General features: G+C 40.7%; 2 protein-coding genes across 3 annotated transcripts in view; one reads left to right on the forward strand and one right to left on the reverse strand.

Moving 5' to 3' along the window:
- bmp6 (bone morphogenetic protein 6) overlaps window positions 1-3,269 on the forward strand; it is a 70,484-nt gene extending 67,215 nt beyond the window's left edge. For both annotated transcript variants that reach the window (XM_057824187.1, XM_057824186.1), the window contains one exon: window positions 51-3,269. In XM_057824187.1, the coding sequence (XP_057680170.1) occupies window positions 51-200 (150 nt within the window). In that variant the 3' untranslated portion in view covers window positions 201-3,269. The remainder of the gene's footprint in view (window positions 1-50) is intronic.
- txndc5 (thioredoxin domain containing 5) lies at window positions 2,439-21,751 on the reverse strand. Its single transcript, XM_057824185.1, has 10 exons — window positions 21,393-21,751; window positions 20,635-20,787; window positions 19,044-19,152; window positions 18,856-18,955; window positions 16,390-16,502; window positions 13,308-13,394; window positions 8,681-8,986; window positions 8,494-8,576; window positions 8,263-8,392; window positions 2,439-5,351 (listed from the first exon to the last, which is right to left on the reverse strand). The coding sequence occupies exons 1-10, from the start codon at window positions 21,572-21,574 to the stop codon at window positions 5,229-5,231; spliced, it is 1,386 nt and encodes a 461-aa protein (XP_057680168.1). The 5' UTR covers window positions 21,575-21,751; the 3' UTR covers window positions 2,439-5,228.
- Window positions 21,752-22,420: the final 669 nt, after the last annotated feature.

The following is a 22,420-nucleotide window of genomic DNA, read 5'->3' on the forward strand; positions in this document are numbered from 1 at the left end:
TTCGGGTGTCGTCACGCATTTAAAGCATAATCAACCACTTTCACTTTTAGGTGCACCTGATGAATCCCGAGAATGTCCCGAAACCCTGCTGCGCCCCCACCAAACTCCACGCTATCTCCGTTCTCTACTTCGACGACAACTCCAATGTCATTTTGAAGAAATACAAAAACATGGTGGTGCGAGCCTGCGGCTGTCACTGACAGAGAGGAGGGGACCGCGGTGGATGGTTGGACTGGCCATCGGTTCGGTTAGTCGGGCCCGTACGGGAGACGCTTGAGTGGTTACGGTCGTCCCATGGCCGTCTAAGCGTTAACTTGGTAAATCAGACCAAAATCTGAGGTCACGTCACCTCTGAGCTAGGTGGCTTCAAGTTATTGTGGTGTGCACTGCATTTACTCCACCAATGAGTGGGCAAAACTGAACTGTGATTGGACCAGTCAGAGTGCTGCTGTTATGCCCTTCTAATGGCAGGTTTTTACAAGGCATCGTTGAGGTGGACAGAAAATGTCAATGTTGTCTTATTACACATTAGAGTGGAATTTATTATCCTCAATCTGAAATATATGCTCGTATGGCTGTAAAATTCTTATCAGCTCTTGTGAGTTCAAGTGCCAGTCAAAGTCCCTCCAGGAGATAGCCCCATTCTCAGGGCTGGGGAGGGTTCAAGGCAAATTTTTGCTGAATTGACCCATTAGATCATTAATGTTCCTGTAAAGTGACAATTCAGTATCAACACATGAATACTTTGGTAGGAAAATACTTCAAAAGGAGCAACATGTAAGATTTGCACTTCAATTGTTCATTAAATTACCCTAATATTTGCACGATTGTGTGCACTTGTACTAGGTGTACTTGCGTGCACGTATGTACGTGTACTTGCATACACTACGTGTACGTACATGTGCACGGGCACTACATGTACGCGTGCCGCTAGTGCTACGTGGGCTAGTACATGCGCTAGTGCTACGTGCTCTGGTACGTGCGCTAGTGCTACGGGTGCTAGTGTCAAGTGCGCTAGCGCTAAGTGCGCTAGTACTACGTGCGCTTGTATGTGTGCTAGTGCTACGTGCGCTAGTACGGGTGCTAGTGCTACGGGTGCTAGTGTCGCGTGCGCTATTGCTAAGTGCGCTGGTACGTGCGTTAGTGCTAGGTGTGCTAGTATGTGCGCTAGTGCTACGGGTGCTAGTGTCACGTGCGCTAGTGCTAAGTGTGCTGGTACGTGCGCTAGTGCTAGGTGCGCTAGTGCTACGTGCGCTAGTGCTACGTGCGCTAGTGCTACGTGTGCTACGGATGCTAATAGCGCTAGTGTTACGGGTGCTACTGTTGCTACGTGCGCTAGTGCTAAGTGCGCTGGTGCTACGTGCTCTAGTGCTACCTGCGCTACGTGTACGTTCTTCTTTGAAAGATAACCGGCAGAAAACAAGCAGTACTAGCATGGTTACTACTAGGTTAATACTACAGGTTTCAATGCGAGCGCGCGTCTATATTGACCCCCTTCCGGTTTACGATGGTGACGTCCCGCAGCCTTGCGGTCTGAAAATGGCATTCGTCGGTACCCTATTGGCCCACAAGCACATGTACTTTTACCATTTGTGCTGCAAAGAAGTGACTTTTTTCCCCCCGTCCATGTTCACTTACTGTTGCCCAAACATTCAATTACTGTACACAGGTTAACCACTTCTGCTATTAGGGTGCTCAAATTTTTATATTATTTTTATACAGCTCATGCAAAAACTGGAACGGCGAAAAACATCTTCACATTAGAGTACGACTTATTTGTCTATCATTGCAAATTTGCACACGGTTTCTACAATTACCTTCAATAATGTATTTAAACAGAGCTCTGAATTCACTTTACAGGATCTTTAATGACAAGATAGGTGGTGTAAAATGTCAACTTGTGTGTTTCTACAAGTCAAAACTTCATTCTTTGGTTGTTCTTGCCACATTTATTTGCTTCTCAAATTATATTTACAGTCCCAAAATATAAAACAGACTGAACCAAAGAGTCCGCAAGGCTATTTTAGCAGCACCTTTCTCCAAATAAAACCCCCCAGTGTCAATATTTGTGCGTTCAAGTTGATGCATGTTGTGGTCCAAACAAGTCGAGAAGGCCTTATCCAACCAACACGTTCACTTCTGTCGCTGCACGTCAAGACGGTGCACAAACGCACCGTTCTAGCAGTTTACTCTCTTTTTATTCAAGTTTGAGGGTCATTTGTATTTTTGGAATTGAACACGTTACTGAGGAGTCATTTAGACAATATATTGTAAAGTAATGATACTTAGTTAATATCTTATGTGCCTAGCCGATCAAACAAAATATACCTCCGGTAAGCTGCTGTTTACATTTCTGATCATGTTTAGAGTGTTCTTGTGTAAATACTTATTTATTGCACTTTTTTTGTCAATTACAAAGTACACCTTATGAGAGAGAGACTGAGAACCAAACCTATTTTGGAATTTTTTTATTATGAAATCTCAACATTTTTTTGGTAACAAATCCATGGGCAGTGCACAACCCATGACTGCATAACAGGAAAAAAAAAAGTGTCACTGGAGTTCCTTCAACCATGTGCTTTCCATAAAAAAATTTACTGGCAAAAACTGCTTTGTCTGTGTACCTGGTTTTACATTGTCACATGAACATGACATCTCATTTACACTTTGTGCAAACATGAAAAAGTTTGACACAGTTTCATCACATGGAGAGAGAGAGAAAAATATGGGTTTGATTAAAATGTTGATTACTCAGTGCTTTGACCCCACTGGGCCACAGAAAACACTTGCTTTCACAGGTACAAACAATGGGACTTTTAAAAACTTTTCAGAATGTCAACAGGTGGGTAGTAACTACAGGCCGGCCGATCCTTTTTCCCCCCCAAACATCGGTCGATTAACAAAACAAGACGATCAAAATTTTGATCAGGCATCTGTGAGGGCAACAGAGGCCGCCACTGACTGATAGTCGGACCCCGCATGGACCCCGCAGCAGCTTGAAGGCAAGCTGCTACAGGAAGCTTCAGGCTTGCCTGTTTTGTAAATACTGTAAGATTTTTTAAAAATCTTGCATTACAGAATATGCAATGTTGCTTTAACTTTTTAAAGTGTTTACCGACTGATACTTTCGTTCTCAATGTAACTCGTAGCATTAGCTTTAGCATGGATAGCATCCTGTCAATCTCATTTGGTTACATCTTTTGATGTCCTGGTGGGTTTTGAGTCTCAGGTCATCATTGTAAATTTGAAGCTGTTGAAGCAATTTTTAAAAAGTATTGCCTTTATAATCTACGTGCTTTAAGAAAAAAAAGCTTACAAAATCGGTTTTGGATTCCTGCAATCGGCTGAGATGTTTTTTAGATATTAGTATCGGCATTTGAATATCTATCTGTATCATTTGTTCATTCAGAACCCAAAATCTGAAAACTGATAACGCCTTATTTCATTTCTCATTTTCAAATCAAAAGTCGGAAAACAAATAATGGCCTATTTTTCGCTGTTTTAATTTTGTTTTGAAATTAAAAAAATAGAATAGCTATGCAAGGAGGACTGAACTGGCCCTCGCACAACATATCGACTCCCCAAATTTCATCGCTCTTTGTATGTATGTTTTGGGGAGTTTTCGAGCATGTTCAGGCCTTCAAATTGGGCACTTTCTTTTCCCATGAAGAAGCCCTAACCCTAAACCCTAATTCTAAGCCCTAAACCCCCCAAAAACGCCCGACTTTGGTACCCCGCCCAGGTCAGGCCCGTGATTAAAAACATCTCATGTCTCATGAACAGTCTCACCAATTTTGAAGAGGATCAAACTTAAGTGCCTAGGTGCAATAGTCTCAAACGTGCACGCTGTTTTTCAACTAAAATTGCATGTTTTTTTTTTACATTAAATCCAAAATACCCATTTGGAATAGGGCTGCAAGAGACTTTTTGGAGCAGTTTTGCACAACATATCGACTCCCCAAATTTCATCGCACTCCGTTTATGGTATGTATGATTTTTTATGTGTAATGACCCGGAAGTTGTTGACTTTTTTTCTCAGGAAGGTCAGTCAGTCTCTACCGGGTCATTCCTGCGATGGGTCAATGGAGAAGCATGCTAGCTAACATTTGACATTTATTGTTACTTATCGTTTTTGTGAAGGATGGCTGAAACGTACATACTTTTTAAAGGGGGGAAAAACAATGTTTTCGAACAGTGAACTCGTACAAGTGTATTAACAACTTCTGGGTCACAAACGCTGATATTCTTTTTTTGAAAACGAGGAATGAAATAAGTACTTATCCGTTTTCCCAATTCTTAAACCGAAATTGAATGATACACTGATAAAAATCCCATATCGGTCGAGCTCTAGTAGTAACGCTTTACATTTATCTTTTGGAGAGAAATCAGTCATGCTCTCAGTACGGGTGATGTTTCATTACTGTAGATTACCCTAGTCGGAATTCAATTTTGGTGTATTTTTTTGGGCCTAATATGGTTATGTATTAGGTTATAGTACAGTATAATAGCAGTTCATGTAGATGACGTGCCAAGGGGGGGAAAAAAAATCAGACATTGTTAACAGTATTTTGTTCACTGAATAGTTGTACTAGAATACAAATTTTGGATGACTGCTCTTGAGTAAAATTATTTTGAAGTTAACACGACTCTTATCACATAACAGTTTACTACGCTACGCTACCAACCTCTGCGTGCATGTCATCCAAATGAAGTGCTCTTTGTGCTAGGTCCACAAACACGACCAAAAGCAGATATTTTCAATCATTCAGTTGTTTGGGGAACAGAAGCAGCAGCAATAATTTTCTTGTCTAACGGGTATATTATCAGGCACCAAGGAGGAGTCTAACTGAACCAAAATGTCGGACTCCTGCGAAGGGCCCCGAGGTTAGTCCCTGAGAGTTAGGTCACATTAGCACTGGTGTGGCTGAGAGGCAATTGTCAACATCTATTCATGGCTGGCATTCGGACAACAAAACCCACGTAGAAAAACAAATGTAAAAAAAAAAACGGTACAAATCGTACCTGGAAACAAATGAGACCCCCTCCCCCGAAACTTCATATAAGTTGTTTTGAAAGAACCAAAAATGAGAAATACATTTATATACCCAAACACCCAGAATTCCTTATCAACACTGGAAAGGAGAGTGAGGTTCGGCTGGTGCGAGACCCGGACCGCCGCTTGCAGCTCCTGCTCGAGCGCCCGCCAACACGAGTGCCGCCGCGCATCTTCAAAACTCGTCCCTCACCTGCTTCTTCACAAAGCCGTGCAGGCTCGCCAGATCCCGCGGACCGCTGTACTCGTCGCCTTGCTCCCCGGCACGGAAGATCTTTAGGGTGGGGTAACCTTGCACCTGAGAAGAAAGGAAGGAGATTGAATGTACCACATTGTTGCGTGACTCAAGAGCGAATCTTGAAAATGTGTCCCTTCCTTGTTATACATTAACCACAGTCTTTAGATGGCAAACAAACCCAGTTCGTGAATCCAGTTTCAAGACTTTATTTGCAAACGGGTTACAGCCAATTGCACGTTTTTCATGGAATTAAACGTTAATAATGTGATACTTTTATTGTGTTACATAAAGCGTTGGGTAGAGTAGCCAATTGTTTTACTCAAGTACGAGTAGCGTTACTTCAAAATATTATCACTCAAATAAAAGTAGTGACCCGAAAAGTATTCGTTGAAAAGAATACTCAAGTAGTGCTGCGACGATTAATTCGAGTAATTTGATTGGGAAAAAAAAGCTCCCAATCTAATTTTGCCGTTTCAAGTTTGTTTTGAAAGTGTTTGAATTTAGTTTTATTGATTTGGGTGAATATGACATACAGTGGGGCAAATAAGTATTTAGTCAACCACCAATTGTGCAAGTACTCTTACTTGAAAAGATTAGAGAGGCCTGTCATTGTAAACCTCAACCATGAGAGACAGAATGTGGAGAAAAAAACCAGAAAATCACATTGTTTGATTTTTAAAGTAAGTAGTAAAGTAAGTAGTAAAGTATTTGGTCACCTACAACAAGCAAGATTTCTGGCTGTCAAAGAGGTCTAACTTCTTCTAACGAGGCTCCACTCGTTACCTGTATTAATGGCACCTGTTTTAGCTCCGTATCGGTATAAAAGACACCAGTCCACAACCTCAGTCAGTCACACTCCAAGCTCCACTATGGCCAAGACCAAAGAGCTGTTGAAGGACACCAGAGACAAAGTTGTAGACCTGCACCAGGCTGGGAAGAATGGGTAAAACGCTTGGTGTAAAGAAATCAACTGTGGGAGCAATTATTAGAAAATGGAAGACATACAAGACCACTGATAATTTCCCTCGATCTGGGGCTCCATGCAAGACCGCACCCCGTGGCGTCAAAATGATAACAAGAACGGTGAGCAAAAATCCCAGAACCACACGGGAGGACCCAGTGAACCTACAGAGAGCTGGGACCACAGTAACAAAGGCTACTATCAGTAGCACAATGCGCCGCCAGGGACTCAAATCCTGCACTGCCAGACGTGCCCCCCTGCTGAAGAAAGTACACGTCCAGGCCCGTCTGCTGTTCGCTAGAGAACATTTGGATGATCCACAAGAGGACTGGGAGAATGTGTTATGGTCAAATGAAACCAAAATAGAACTTTTTGTTAAAAACACAGGTTCTCGTGTTCAGAGGAGAAAGAATACTGAATTGCAGCCGAAGAACACCATACCCACTGGGAAGCATGGGGGTGGAAACATCATGCTTTGGGGCTGTTTTCCTGCAAAGGGACCAGGACGACTGATCTGTGTAAAGGAAAGAATGAATGGGGCCATGTATAGAGAGATTTTGAGTGAAAATCTCCTTCCGTCAGCAAGGGCATTGGAGACGAGACGTGGCTGGGTCTTTCAGCACGACAATGATCCCAAACACACAGCCAGAGCAACAAAGAAGTGGCTTCGTAAGAAGCCTTTCAAGGTCCTGGAGTGGCCTAGCCAGTCTCCAGATCTCAACCCCATAGAAATTCTGTGGAGGGAGTTGAATGTCCGTGTTGCCCAACGACAGCCCCAAAACATCACAATGGGCCAAAATTCCAGCAACAGTGTGTGAAAAGCTTTGAAGAGTTACAGAAAACGTTTCGCCTCCGTTATTGCCAACAAAGGGTACATAACAAAGTACTGAGATCAACTTTTGGTATTGACCAAATACTTATTTTCCACCATGATTTGCAAATAAATTCTTAAAAAAAAAAATCAAACAATGTGATTTTCTTTGTTTCCACATTGTGTCTCTCATGGTTGAGGTTTACCCATATTGACAATTACAGGCCTCTCTAATATTTTCAAGTGGGAGAACTTGCACAATTAGTGGTTGACTAAATACTTATTTGCCCCCACTGTAACTCATTTAACATGGCTGAATCCAACTGCTCCCTGTTAAGATCAACATAAGGAAAGTTTTTCTTTTGAACTAATATTTATTTAATGCATTTGTAATTTGTTTATAGGTGTATGTAGCCATTTTTTTTGTAGTAATATGTGTTTGAACGATTTGTTAAGAGCATTGTATAACAACGTTACCATTTTATAGCATTTAAGCTAGTGGACTTTTGCAATGCAAGTTAGCCAATTGTTCTTTTGTTGTACTTAGATCCTCATTTATTCATTTTTTGGTTTTATTGTTTCAGGCTAAGCTCAGGTATTTTATTTTTTAAATGCATTTATTGTTCTTGTGAAATCAAAGTGGAAGAAATGCTAAGGAATTTTAGTTTGTATTCGCATTTACTGCTATTTTAATGCATAAACACTTATTTGACATATCCTGAAATTCTGCAACGCATTAAAATTTTGTAGTTACTCGATTATTTCAACTAGCTAATCGATAGATTCATCAATTACCTAAATAATCGATAGCTGCAGCCCTACATTTTTTTTTTTTTTTTTTACACACAGTTCGTGGTTTCCAGGTGGGTTTAATTGAAAATCATGTACTGCTTTTCCTGCTGAGTGTGTTTTATCATCACCAAGTTGGCGTTGGCCTTGTAGATGCTACAATATGTGCTCGTAACTGTTGGAAACCTTTATTTTTGGACTAAAACGTTTGAATTTGAAGCATTTAAGACCAAAACAATAATTAAAAGGGCTACCAAAAACAAAACTGGAGGAGCGTTTCTTCCTCAGAAAAGTAAAATTACTCTTGAAGTACATTTTCTCCATAAGTTACTCAAGAAAATATAACAGAAAATGTAACGTGTTACTACCCAACCTCTGTTTATATATTTAGATTGTGCGTGTGTACTCACAGAGTACTTGTTGCAGAGAGTGCGCTCCACTGTGCAGTCCACTTTGGCAATCTTGACGTCAGTCAGAACGTCAAAGTCCTTGTTGGAGAGCTGCTCCCAAATCGGAGCCAGGTATCTGCAGTGGCCGCACCTGCGTATGACCTTGTCTTATTACATCACGTTTGTTTATTGCTCTGTGAAATGCAGTCATCGAAAAATAAGCTGTAAACAAATTAAACATAACAATCCTACCATGGCGCAAAGAATTTGACGAACGTAAAGCCCTTGGCGATCGTCTCGTCAAAGTTTCCTTCCGTTAGCAGCAAGACGTTGGACTGCAGAAGGGAATCAAAAAAGGCAAGACGGAAAATAGCAGTCATTTTTCTGGTCTGTGTGACTTTTATGTACTTGGTAACAATTCAACCCTTATCAAGCTCACCTTCACCTCCTGGGCTTCATCTTTAACTTCTTCAATAGGCTTGTCCTTGGCTTCTTCTTCAGTGTCTTCCTTAGGCTCCTCCTCTTTGGGTTCTTGCTGTCTCACATCCTCTTTAGCTTCTTCCTTAGGCTCCTCCTCCTTGGGTTCTTGCTTGCTCGGATCCTCTTTAGCTTCTTCCTTAGGCTCCTCCTCCGCGGGTGCCTTCTCCTCTTCTTCCCGTTTGGTCTTTATAGCTATCAGCATGTCCTCCACAAATTCTTTGAGGGAGTCAAAGTCTCTCTTTCCTTTGTAACGCGTAATCTCTGTCTGTAAAGGGAAGAACACGTCTGTAATTACAACCAACTTACATCTTATTCTAATCTCGGAACGTAAACAGCCGAGGTGGGTAGAGTATCGCCAGAAATTTTACGCATGTGAGAGTAGCGTTACTTCCAGTGTTGTTAATAACAGCGTTAGAGTATAATGGGGTTTTTTTTTGTTTTTTTTTATTAAAGAGTAATCTAAATACTTTTATCTTTGCAACGCCGTTACCGTTACTTTGGCTGTAAAGTCGTACGTTACTATGCGTTTAGAGCTGAAACGAATACTCGAGCAATTTGAGTTTAACCCTTTAACACCTTAGCCTATTTTGGCCGAATTTGCATGGATTTGATGTTGCCTTTATATTTCAAAGAAAAACTTGTTTACAATGGCCAAGTTGGGTCCCTTTTTTCAGGACACCTTGAACTTCATCTCCAAACTGTTGTTTTCTTCATTGACCAATTTTAATCTACATTTTGGACCCAAAAAGACAAAAAAATCCCAAAACATGTTTTCAAAATTTGTAATGTTGACGTCCCACTGACAACCAAACATGCTCGACCAACCGTTTTGAAGGTTGATCATATTTATTCAACTTGTTAGGATAAACATTCAATCGAAAAAAAAAAAAAAGATTGAATAGTTTTATGTTTGAGAAGTCAACACAAACAGCAGGTATGGTCATAGGCGTTTTTGGCCTTTACACATACTATGGTCAAAACAGGTTATATACAGTGCAAAATAGTGAGAAAAAAAAAAAATATCTAACACAAAAAGGGTTTGGAGGATATCTCTGTGAAGTTAGGTGTTGTACCCATCACCTTATCAAAAGTATATACCTATATTAGGGTGTCCCAGGCTCCCTATATAAAATCACATATTAACAGATTCGGATTCTCACACCCCTTCATTGTATTCCACTTCCTAAAAGAACCGAGCACACGAAATTTCACTCCCATAGCTGGTTGCTAAGGCTTCCCTCATTGACATTCCTACTGGACTGGCAGTGGTTAACGTGTCGGTCTCGCACTCTTCTGACTAATGATCGCCTCTCTCCCAGACCAATTGTCTACCTTGCACAATTCACATTGGACAAGGTTTCACATGCACTGGTGCAATACAACTGAAGACAGGGAAGTGACAGCTGCACTACTGGAAGCTGGCCTTGTCAGCCGTGGGGAATTGGCGGCGGTGATGTTCGACGACCTGAAAGATGAGCTGCCGCTCGTCTTTGTCCTTCGTCAGGCACTGGTCGAAGTCGGTCGCCAGCTTCACCGCTCGCTCGGCAACATCATTCACCAACTTCAGCTCGGACACGACAACTGAAACTTCCCGAAGATCCGCGACTGTAGCTGGGAGAGGCAGCTTCAGGCAGTGGAACAGGTTCTGCCACTTCCGGGTGATGAAGTCGCCCAGGTCAGCCCTCTTGAGTGTAAGGGGCCTCCTTCCTTCCACCCGCCGCAGTTCCTTCCCTTTCTCCTGAGCCTCGTAGAGGTTGTGCAGCATCTTGGCCTTCTCCTCTTCCTCGGTCTTCGTTGAAAACATCGCCAGGGGGGCCAAGTCCTCGCTCAAGTACCAGAGATGCCCACGGAACCTCTTGACAGCAGCCGAGCCGACTTCACTGTCAACAGCGGTGTATCTGTCCAGCTCCTCGCACATCTCCAGGTCGTTGACAGGTGCATCGACGGTCACTGGAGCTTCAAACCACCGCTTGAGGTAGACCGTCACTGCGAACACGTTGATCTTGCGCAGAGTTCTTGCTTCATGTGGAGTGAGTTGGAACTGCTTCAGGAAGATGTAGATTTTCAGCGAGTAGATGCATTTGGCCATCCATCGAGCCCGGCCGGTTGAAGCGGACAACTTCTGTCCCGGGGCCCGTGAGGAAGAAGCGGGCGAGGAGGAGGAACTCGCGGTAGTCGTCCCTGTGGTGGGTGGTCTCCAGCTGGCTATCGATAAACCCGACGACTTCGTCCTTCTTGAGACTCACCCACTCTGAGAGGTTGTCGTTCGGATCGTTGTCAAAGGGAGATGCCTTCGAGTGGTCCAGAAAATTCCATTCTGCTTTGAAGCGGACGAACAGGGAAATATTAGGGCCAGAGGATCGGAAGAAGAGGCCGAAGACAGCTGCGATGACCAGTTCCATGCTATGATCGCTTGAAAGTGTCATTTTCTCGAAGTAAGGTCACATTCTATCAGAAAAAGACTTGCTTAAACCACCTCCCACGTGGTAAGCTTCCCAAATCCGAAGAGTTTTTCAAAATCGGTGATATTTTGGGGGGAAATCCCCCCCCTTCGAGTTTCAGATTGCTTTTCTGGATCAGCCACTGTCAACACCAGGTCAAGGCAACACCGCATACGTTCTATGCATGTGAGTGCAAATGGACAGTTGAAAACAGATCAGGATGACGCTCCTACCTGGTTGGCCCCTGTATACGGCATAGCAGACATTACATGTGCTCTGAGGGAACCCTAAATATTAAGCGATCATTGTGAATTTTTTCTCACAGTACTTTGGCAAGAAGTGGAATGCATTGAGAGGGTGTGCGAGATTAGTTTCCTGGATTTACTTTTTTGGGACACCCTAACCTATATGCAATCAAGCTTCTCGAACACACATCTACATAAAAATTGAAAAGATTATAGTAAAGAAAAAAAATATATATAACATTGAAAAAAAGTATTTTAGAAAATAATGACAAGTAGTTCAGTTCAATTCAAAATTTCCAGGCATGCGACCCAATAAAGTTTTTTTTTTTTTTTTTGCGCACTCAATAAAGCTTGAACAGGTCACGAAGCTGCGTCACACACAACGTCAAACACAGCCTACTCTTTCGCTGTTTACGCGCTGCCGTCAGTTCTATTCGCCGAGATGCCGACTCAGGCAAAGAAAAACAAATACGGCTCATCTTCTTCCTTGAGTTAATGAAATAATGCATTAGCTTGCGCTAAATGTAGTTTTATATTCATTCTGCTCGTTTCACAGTCGCTCGCTCAAACCAACCGGCCGTTGCTTGCGTTGCATGCCTCCCTTTCATTAGTTGGCGCCTCGTTCGGAAATTTATTAAAAATGATCACATTCGGTTCGTCCTTCTTGACATCAGAACGGCTCTTGGGATATGTAGTCTTTTGTGCTGCTTTCGGTTTTGAAAAAGGACAAGAAATGATGGAAATATGGAGATAGATACATGGTCCATGCAGCGTTTGAATGCATATTTATGAGTGCAATAAAACTATAAAACTCAAATGACATTATCTCCCGTTTTTCTTGGTCGATTGACTTCAAATAAAAACTGGTGTGGACATCAACTTCCGCACTTTCAAACGAGACCAACCAGCGGCACGCGGGTGACGTAATTACAGCGTGACGATGCTTCAAAGACGATATGCGTAAACGCGTCGCTGCCGACACGTTTGGTGTTAAAGGGTTAAAAACTGATCCGAGTAATTTTATTCGCCTCGAGGAATCGTTTCATTTTGACTTTAACTTTAAGCATCACATTTTGCCCAGACTACATTTAATGCCGGTCAACGCGCTGACGTGCGTAGTGGAAGAAGCAATAATACCTGACTGCAGGCGACACACACTGGAGAGTGATGACAAGTTTTCTGGACCTTATTATTTTCTGTTTTTGCAATTCAATAAACGTGTTTAGGTATTTCAATTAAGTTCAGTGTTTGCATTTCTCAATTTTTTACGCCAATTTTTACACTTTAACTGCAAATGAATACCGGTTCAAAAAATCGGTTATCAGGAGCTTAAGAGGGAAAATTGCTTGCAACGTATGACTGTTTTTTTTAAACCATTTTTTTTCTTCAGTACAACGTCATCTATTTGAACTGTTATGATTGTACTGTACTATAACCTATTAACATGACCATATTAGGCAAAAAAAAATCATAACAAATATCATTGAATTCCAACTAGAAAAATCCACTGAGAAATGAATTGTCACCCATCCAAAGAGCATGAGTAGTAGAGAAAACATGTTTCCTACCGTGGAATGAAAACAATCATATCTCCGGTTTTCCGTGGTATATCGGTGCCAAATACAAACTGCTTTCGAGTAATTTGACGACAGCGCTCTATGTTGAATCGTTCATTTTTTATGGCACTTTATACATGCCACGTGATTGAACGGGCCAGCGTGAACATAGGGCCTGCGACTGCGAGCTTGTGTGTAGTGTAACGGAGTAAACTAGTTGTAGTAATTAGTCGACAACCAAAATAACCGTTTGCGACAATCCTATATTTCACATTTTGGAACATTTCCTGTTGAAATCATGAAATGAAGTCATGTCATGTATAGAGTGAGAATATCTAAAATACCTTTTCGCCTCCGTTGAAGAACAACAGTGTGGGATATCCACGCACACTCATCTTTAGGCACGAGTCATGGTGCTTTGTGCAGTCCATCTAAAGAGAAACACAGGAACACTGGCATTATATACACTAACAACAATGATTTGAATAGAAAATCTGCTCATCCTGTAGTCACAAGTGCTAAAATGCTAACATGACGCACTAATGAAATTTAAAAAACGACATTAGCTGATAGTTGTTCTAGGTCAGGGGTGTCCAAACTTTTTGCAAAGGGGGCCAGATTTGGTGTGGTAAAAATGTGGGGGGCCGACCTTGGCTGAGAACCTTTACATAGAACAATATATTTAAGCAAATTTTAGCAAGCCATTCTGTGTGTCACATTTGCCTCATTATCTTTTTTAATTACCGTACTGGCCCTAATATAAGATGTCATTTTTTTGCATTGAAATAAGACTGAAAAATTGGGGGTCGTCTTATATTCGCTGTCTAGACAGTATACCCATTCACGACGCTAGATGGCGCTAGATATCATTGAAGCTCTGTTCTGTCATGACAGATCTCAGCTACTCTCAAGTTTAACCAGTTTGCATTATTTTATTGCAATGTTTTTCCTTTCAGATTTGTTTCAAGACTACAGTTACAGTAAGACTTCACTTTGATGGTTAATGCAGTTATTGCAATTTTGTTGTTTTATAACAATAGATTGGTTTATTTACATTTCAAAAACCAGAAGCCATTCATTTACGAATGTGATTGCACTTTAGTTTACATATTTAAATGTTCAGATATTAAGATTTGAATGAGGCAAAATAACATGCTTTTTCTCTCAAATATACTGTTAGAATCATTTGTACTGTAATTATTTTCTGTATAAAAATTAATTTGGTGTTCAAAAAGTTTTTATTCAAACTTGAGTCTTGAAAAAGAGGGCAGTCTTATATTCGGGCCAATACGGTAATAATTTCAACAATCTCGCAACTAGCCTTGTGGCGTTCTCTTTCGACTCTCGGGCTCTTGCAAAATACTGCTGCTGTGAAATTAAACTAGCTTCAAGTTGCTTCAATTTCTCGCTGCCTGTAATCTGTAATATCGCCTCACATTGAACTTTTTAAAAACAGCGACTGTCTCTTTGCAAATGAGGCTGACATGGTTGTTGCGTATTTTGGTGAAGAAATAGTCCAATTTTCACCCATCCTTGAAGCGTCGGCCGTCGCAGTCAACTTTTTTTGTTGATTGTCGCCATTTTAGAAAATTGGGAGTAAAGGGTCACACGGGGTAATGTTGCTTAGAGTGCTGCTGCCTTTTAGTGGGTTAATGAGGAGCAGCATTTGGTGTGTAAACTACTTCATGCGGGCCAGATGTCATTGATTTTATGACAGAGGCTGGGGGCCGGATGAAATTTGACCACGGGCCGCATTTGGCCCCCGGGCCGGACTTTGGACATGTCTGTTCTAGGTCATTTGGATTGTTAAGTACGATCTTGTCTGTAACATTGTAATAAACAAGCCATTGTTATCATTCTGCGATGAATTGGATTGAGTTTTTCCACATCATTCTCTACCATCCCTCCCAGTTCAAACGGATTGGACGTCTATGGCTGTCAGGGGCAGGGGGTTCCCTATTAACTGCAAAAAACGAGGGATCACTGTAGCAATTTTTGGTGGGAGCTTATCGGTACATTTTAAGCTACAAAGTATTGTGATATACCACCTTTTCAATATATTGTCACAACCCTATTAAAGAGAATTATAATACTAAGGGGCCGTGGGATATCAATATAACCGTTATGTGGCAAGATAACAAATATTAATAAAAAAAAAAAAAATCACATTCATGACCAATTATCGAAAATGGAAAATTACGAACATTTCCGAATGTAGCCCGGTAACAGCCGAATGGGGCTGTGACATCACAACAAAAGGTCGAGGCAGGTGCCATCGTTGTTTATCTACGAGAGAGTTGTGTTAGTGTTTTATCAAAAAAAAATCGCTAAAATGGTTCAAACCTGTCGTGCTATGTGGTGTACAAATAGCTATTTGTCGCAATATAGTACCCATGAGTTCCCAAACGCGAAAAAAAGAGCTCGACAACGCAGACAATGAGTAAAGTTCGTCCGTGCAAAGAGGGCTAATTTTGCAGACCCAGCCTCCGGCACGGTTTTGCGTGGTGCGCGTTTTACACCTGAAAGCTATTCGAACTATGGACAAATGAAATCAGGTTTTGCTAAGAAATTGCTGCTGAAAGCAGATGCGGCGCCCAACATACATGCGCAGCCACCTAAATGTCCCGAGATATCAAGAAAGAGAGACGATGACTGGCACTGATGAGCCCACGCACCACCCCAGGCAAAGAAAAGGAGGGGAGCAGCTAAGCTCGAAATGGCCACAGTGAGTACTCTTTTATAATAAAAAACATAACGCGCATTGGATATAGGACTGGACACATGTATAAATTATTGCTCGTAAAATATATACAACAAATCCTTTAATCGCATACATATTTGTGTCTGTTAGCAGAGCGAAAACCTATGATACCACAATAAATGATAATTATTCTGTACATTATTTTTCGGTCACGGTGTATCAGCTTCACAAAAAGAAATGCAAAACAAACCATTCGGTGTTTCCCCACACGATCTGTTGCCGGCGTTTCATCAGTGTGATTGCTCCGCTCAATGAGTTTCATTTGGCTGCATTTGCTTTTGTTTGGGCTCAAATTGATAACCCAAAACACCAAAGAAAGGTTCATAACTCTCCTCATCACCATTTGAAGAACGTTCGTTACGTCGGATTTGTCGCTGCATCTAGAAACAAACTTGTCCGCCATCATCGCCGCCATTCAGTACTAAGCACTGAGTCTAAGTCTTTCCTAATTGTGACGTCACGCACACAATATGCTAGATTTCAGGGATCTCGGGCGCTGCTCGTTTTAGCTTGATAATTGATGCAAATTTCTATCATTTTCTTCGTGTTGCGATGTGTGTGATACGAAGTGGCATGATATGAATCCAAAAGGCATGCGTTTATGGATAAATGATGGAATATTAGCATTTCCACAGGTGTTTTAATACTCTTTAAAAAGGGCCCACCTTTGCTATTTTGACCTCGGAGTTCTCATAGGCGGAAGCCATCTGATCCCAGGTTGGAGCCATGGCTTTGCAGTGGCCGCACCATGGAGCGAAGAACTTGACAAAACTTAACCCTAAACATAGAAAGTAACCAATCATCAGGCAACGTGACACAGATACTAGAGTAGTAGTAGTGTATGTAGTCTCCAGTTTTAGCCAGTAATTTTAGTCCTACTCTACTTGAGCTTTTCATTAGTGGCGTAGGAAGGGGTGAAAGTGGGCCAGAACGGTCAGGAACGCAGTTCCGGTATAAGATCCAGGGCCGGAATGCTGTTCCGGTACACTGTGCTTTGATTCCGAAAATAAGACGGCAACTGTCAAAACGCTATGTAAAAAAAAAAAAAAAAAAAAAAAAACCCTAAGCTGCCACACATGCATTTCATCTCCAAGAAGAAAACAATCTACCGACATCAGATTTACAAGCATAATAAAGTGCTTGTGTAGCGTAATCCGTTTCCACCAATATACCATATTGGCCCGAATATAAGATGGTGTTTTTTGCATTGAAATAAGACGGAAAAAGTGGGGTCGTCTTATATTCGGGGTCTAGACGTTATACCCATTCACGACGCTAGATGACGCCAGATATCATTGAAGCGAATGCTGAACTTGACTCCCCAGGCCAAAGCGAACCCCTGACACGAAGAAGAATCTCAGCCACTCTCAAGTTTAACAAGCTTGCATTATTTTATTGCAATGTTTTTCCTTATTCAGATTTGTTTCAAGACTATAGTTAGTTAGACTTCACTGTGATGGTTAATGCAGTTATTGCAATTTTGTTGTTTTATCACAATAGATTGGTTTATTTACATTTAAAAAATCAGAAGCCATTCATTTACGAATGTGATTGCACTTTAGTTTACATATTTAAATGTTCAGATATTAAGATTTGAATGAGGCAAAATAACATGCTTTTTCTCTCAAATATATTGTTATAATGATTTGTTTCAGATGTACTGTAATTATTTTCTGTATAAAAATTAATTTGGTGTTCAAAAAGTCTTTTTTCAAACTTGAGTCTTGAAAAAGGGGGGGTCGTCTCATAATCAGGGCTGTCTTATATTCGGGTATTTTTTTTATTTAAAAAAAAAAAAGTAAATGTTTACATTAACTTCAATTTTAAGATACATCCTATGTTCTTAAGTAGTAATAGAGATTTGGCATTTAGTATGTGAGGAAATGAGGGAAAATGAAAATTAGGAGATGGAGGTTGAGGTTGTTGCTGATTTTGTTAGCTTTTATTTTGCAAATCATGGAAAAAATTAAATTTTTGTTACATTAAATGAAAATCAGTTTTTGTATGTGTGATAGAAATAACTTTGCTAAAACAGTTTTCTCTGCATTTCAGTAGTTTAAGAGGTTTGACCCCCCCCCCCCCCCAAAAAAAAAAAAAAAAAAAAATTTTTTTTGGGGCTCCATGGCAACCTTTACGTCAGGGAGTTCTGGCAAGAAATTCTAGCCACTTTCACTCCTGGGAGTAGGGCGATTATCACTTGTTTGGAAATTTCGACTAAGGATGCAACACCTAATCGATTAAAATCGACTAAAAATTAGTTGTCAACGAAATTGGTCATCGATTTTTGCCAACAGCTATGAGCAGTCCCGTTTGAGTCCTTGTTTATGTGTAACGTGAGGCTGCGCGCGCCAGTGATTAGAGCAAGAGAGTTCACTGATCCACTCAGGTTGCTGAGTCAATAATACAAAGCCTTAAGAGTTAGCTTGCCTCTTGTGTTGTTAAATCCAGAATGCCTCCGTCAGACGTGACGTGAGTAAATGAAGCCAATTGTATTGTTTGTATTCTTTGTTGATGAGATGTTACTACTTAGCATGGAGCGCTAAGCTGGTTAGCGATGATGCTAAACAGTCTCCTAAGTGTCCCTTTTATTGTGTTTTGGAGTAGCATATTGGCACTTGAGTTGTTGTCAGATAGTAAAGTTTCATTTAGTAAAGACTCATTTCTTTTATAAAGAAACCACACACATAAAACCGTTCATATAACAGCTTACAGCTCATTTCAACACAAACTCAATCTGTAAAATGTCATAAGAGAGCGTGCTCTGAAATTGGATTTGTTTAGTTTTAAAAAAATGTCAATCAGCAGCACTTTTATTTGAAAAAAAAAAAAAAAAAGGAATTTTGTCTGATTTGTGTCCAGAGAATTTTTTAAATTTTATACTCCGAACCTTAACCTTAAAACTTAAGTTTAACTAACAAGTTTTATGTACTTAAACCAGTACAATTGTAGACTACAGTTAAGTCAGGAGGCTGAAATAAAACATTTTCTGAGGAAATAGTCATCCATTTTATCTTCATTGTTGCTTACAACATGCCTAAAACAACTTCACGTTAAAGTGACATTTTTCCCATTAAGCAGCCCTACGTGCGATTAATTGACTTATTGTATATTGCTACAGGCTTAAGCTTTACCGTTTGTAATAATTTCCTTATAGTTGTCAGTGGTGAGCTCATACATGCCGTCTTTTGGCTCTGGCGGGCCACTTTGTGCCTCCTCTTGAACCTCTGGTTTCTGGAGGGAGCAGGATAAGGGGAACGTGAAATGCATCGGAAGAGCTGCGTCTCAACATAACTAGTTTACATGATGTGGCATCACTTACAGCAGAAGGTGGTGACCTAAACAGTGATAACATCCACTGCTCCAAAGATTCCAGATTTCTTTGTCCTTGGTACTGGACAGGGTCCTTTTCAGGCTTGTAAAACATTAGCCTATAAGGAACACAAGCATGCAATAAGTAGTACAAATATTTTTTTAAGTTAGAACCACGGTGACAGTATTTTTATTCAAAGTATTCAATTGTCATCATTCTTGAAATAAGGAATAATTTGGAGCAGGGTCTCCGCAGGGTTCAACAAGCCAAATTTAAAACTTTTAAAGACTTTTTTAAAAGACCATAATGAATCAAATTTTAAGACCCATTTCACATTGATGCCGGCAAAAAACGTACAAAAGATTTAAAGGAAAATTGGAGACCCGAAAAACATGCAACGCATATGCATGGACTTCATAATGGGATTGACAGGTCAGATCAGTCATGCACTGCGCCTTGCATTCAGGTAGGGGGCCGCCCACATGAGGAGGAGCTATTCACAAACACACCAACGCAGCGATCTAACGCCGGATTTTTGCTGAAAAAGTACAAAAGCTGTACCCTATAAAAACAGAAATGATTGTCTCAGGAATGATTTGTTCCAGGATTCAAGGTATTGCTGTCAAATTTATCGCGTTAACGGGTGGTAATTAATTTTTTAAATTAATCGCGTTAAAATATTTGACGCATTTAAGGCATGCGCGGATTAATTAAATGACATTTCTGTTCCCAGAGATTTTGTGAAGAATGAATAGAGAAGGAATCTGTGCTCTTAGCCAGATTGCCGGAATTACGCTAGCCCAACCGCCGGACCCGCATTGGCCCAGCTCCAACGACCCAGGCCGGTGGAACCCAGACAACCTGGCCAAATGGCCAAAATCCACACCTTAGTCTTAACCCCCCTTGTACTGACTTAATTTTGAAAGCTGGAAAAAGGCTGTAAAGCACAAGTTGACAATTTATTTAGGTCGACAGCATTCAAACGGCAAGGAGAAACAGAAACAGACTTAAGCAAGGAGACAGTCGTTCCAAAGTCAACATATCACAAGTCAACAAAATTGTTTTATCTTGTGTTGTGTAAATATATATATATATATTTTTTAATTTTGCATATTGGAGATCTACGCGTAAGTGTGTGTGCACTCTATGGGGCAGCTTTGAATCTCATAACACTTTGTGTAATGACAATAAAGGCGTTCTATTCTATTATTCTTGAATATGATGGTAGCCTCATTTGTTCCCTCCTCGGACAAAACTTTTTGTCTCTGTTGTTGCTCTGCCATCTTTGCAGAATTCACGCGAAAGTGTTCGCATCGAGTTCAGTCTTTATATTGAATGGGGAAAGGGGTTAGTAACGTATACCGTCAGCACAACAGCAATCAGCACATTTGTAGTTTTTTTTTGTGTGTGGCACAGTTCTGCCACCCTCCTCAAAGTTAATTAGTACTGGTGAAAGCGATACAGACCCCCCTCAAGATATAAAAGAGGTGTCATTCAACTAGTTGTCAGTCGACATATCATCACGTTAGAAAAAGTATTTTATAAAGGTTGAAAAGTTACCTAGTGTTGCTTTAACCCAGCCATGGTTAGTTATACTTACGTGGGGTAGCCTCGGATTTTGTGCTCGTGGGAACAGAACTTTGTGTCTTGGACACAGTCTACTTTGACGACATAGACGAAGGGTTCATCCATATTGTTGTACTTGTCAGCCAATTCATTCCACGTCGGCTGCAGCTTCTTACAATGGGCACACCTAAACATAAAAGGCAGAGGTAGAGGGGGGGAAACCGTTTGAAGAATAACACAATAAATAAAAAATAAATATTTCAAATTCACTTCAAATCCGAGACAAATTTGTAGGACAGCAAATCTGTCATGCAGTGATTTTTATTATTTTTTGCTTTTGCGTAATTTGTCTTTTAATAGCCTTTTAGTAAATCATGTATTTTAATATAGCAAAGAATTATCTTAAGGCAAATGTGTAATAAATGCGATTATTCCAGTTTACAACATGAAATTACTTGTGCCACGTCATCTCTAAGAGCTCACTGAGCATCAAGGATCACTACTACGTCTTTTTCGATTAAAATACTTCACAAGCTAATGACTCAAACGAGCATTTCTATGAATACTTAACATTTATGTGCATTCAAAGGCGTTATTTGATCTATGACTTGCTCCACTTTGAGACTTAACCGGTAGCTGTGCTAGCTCGAAGGCTAACCACAAGCTCAAAGTGAACGTAAAAAGCTAAGCGACTAATAGCGTGCATGCTAACTAGCTTCCTAGCTTACTCGCCGGCTTTAGCAAAACACGCTGTGTAAAAGTAGCCGTTAGTAAGATAAATAATGAACTTACCAAGGGGCATAAAACATCACAAAGTGCGGAAAGGTGGGCACGGCTTCCTTGAACATTTCCACTGTGTACGTGTGTTTAGCGTGCTCGTCTTCTGTATCATTATTATCGCAAAATGCAAAGGTAAACAGTAACGAATAAATAAAAACTAAGGTCAACGGAGTGCAATTCAGTGCAGATGCCATGATGAGCGTCTGTCTGCCAGCCGCTTTAGACTTCCCTCCCTGCTATAATGGAGAAAGCACGTTCACGCTACGCATTCGGAATTTCAAAGGTATGCTGGCTGCGAATGGACGCGCGCATATAAAAGATGCTTTATGAGCGCATCCGCGCAATTACTGATGTGTAGATACCAGCCTGACTTGTTAGACCAGCAGCGTCACCTGTCAAACTCCTTTTAGTTTGCGGCAATCACATCACAAGAGGACCATACCACGTTTTTCAACTATTAAATTATAGATAACAGCAGTCATGTTACCAAACATGGAATGACATTGGTTTTCTGGCAAACACCTTTAAGGATTTCTTGTAGAGTGATTCTATGGTACAAGTGGTATGAAAAAGTATCTGAACCTTTTGGAATTTCTCGCATTTCTGCATAAAATCAACATCAAATGTGATCTGATCTTTGTCAAAATCACACAGATGAAAATACAGTGTTTGCTTTAACTAAAACCACCCAAACCTGTATAGGTTTTCATATTTTAATGAGGATAGAACGCAAACAATAACAGAAGGGGAGGGGGGGGGGGGGAGTAAGTGGACCCTCTGTCTAAGGAGACTTAAAGAGCAATTGAAACCAATTTTTACCAAACATTTTAAGTCAAGTGTGTGCCCAATCACTGATGTTTGGTTTAAAGCTGCCCTGACCACTATAAAACACACATCTGGTGAGAAATGTCTTGATGAGAAGCATTGTCTGATGTGCATCATGGCTCGGTCATAAGAGCTATCTGAAGACCTGCGATTGTTGATTTGTATAAAGCTGGGAAAGGATACAAAACCATCTCTAAAAACTTAAAAGTTAATCA

Source organism: Corythoichthys intestinalis, chromosome 20 (assembly GCF_030265065.1).
Source record: "Corythoichthys intestinalis isolate RoL2023-P3 chromosome 20, ASM3026506v1, whole genome shotgun sequence".
Lineage (NCBI taxonomy): Eukaryota > Metazoa > Chordata > Actinopteri > Syngnathiformes > Syngnathidae > Corythoichthys > Corythoichthys intestinalis.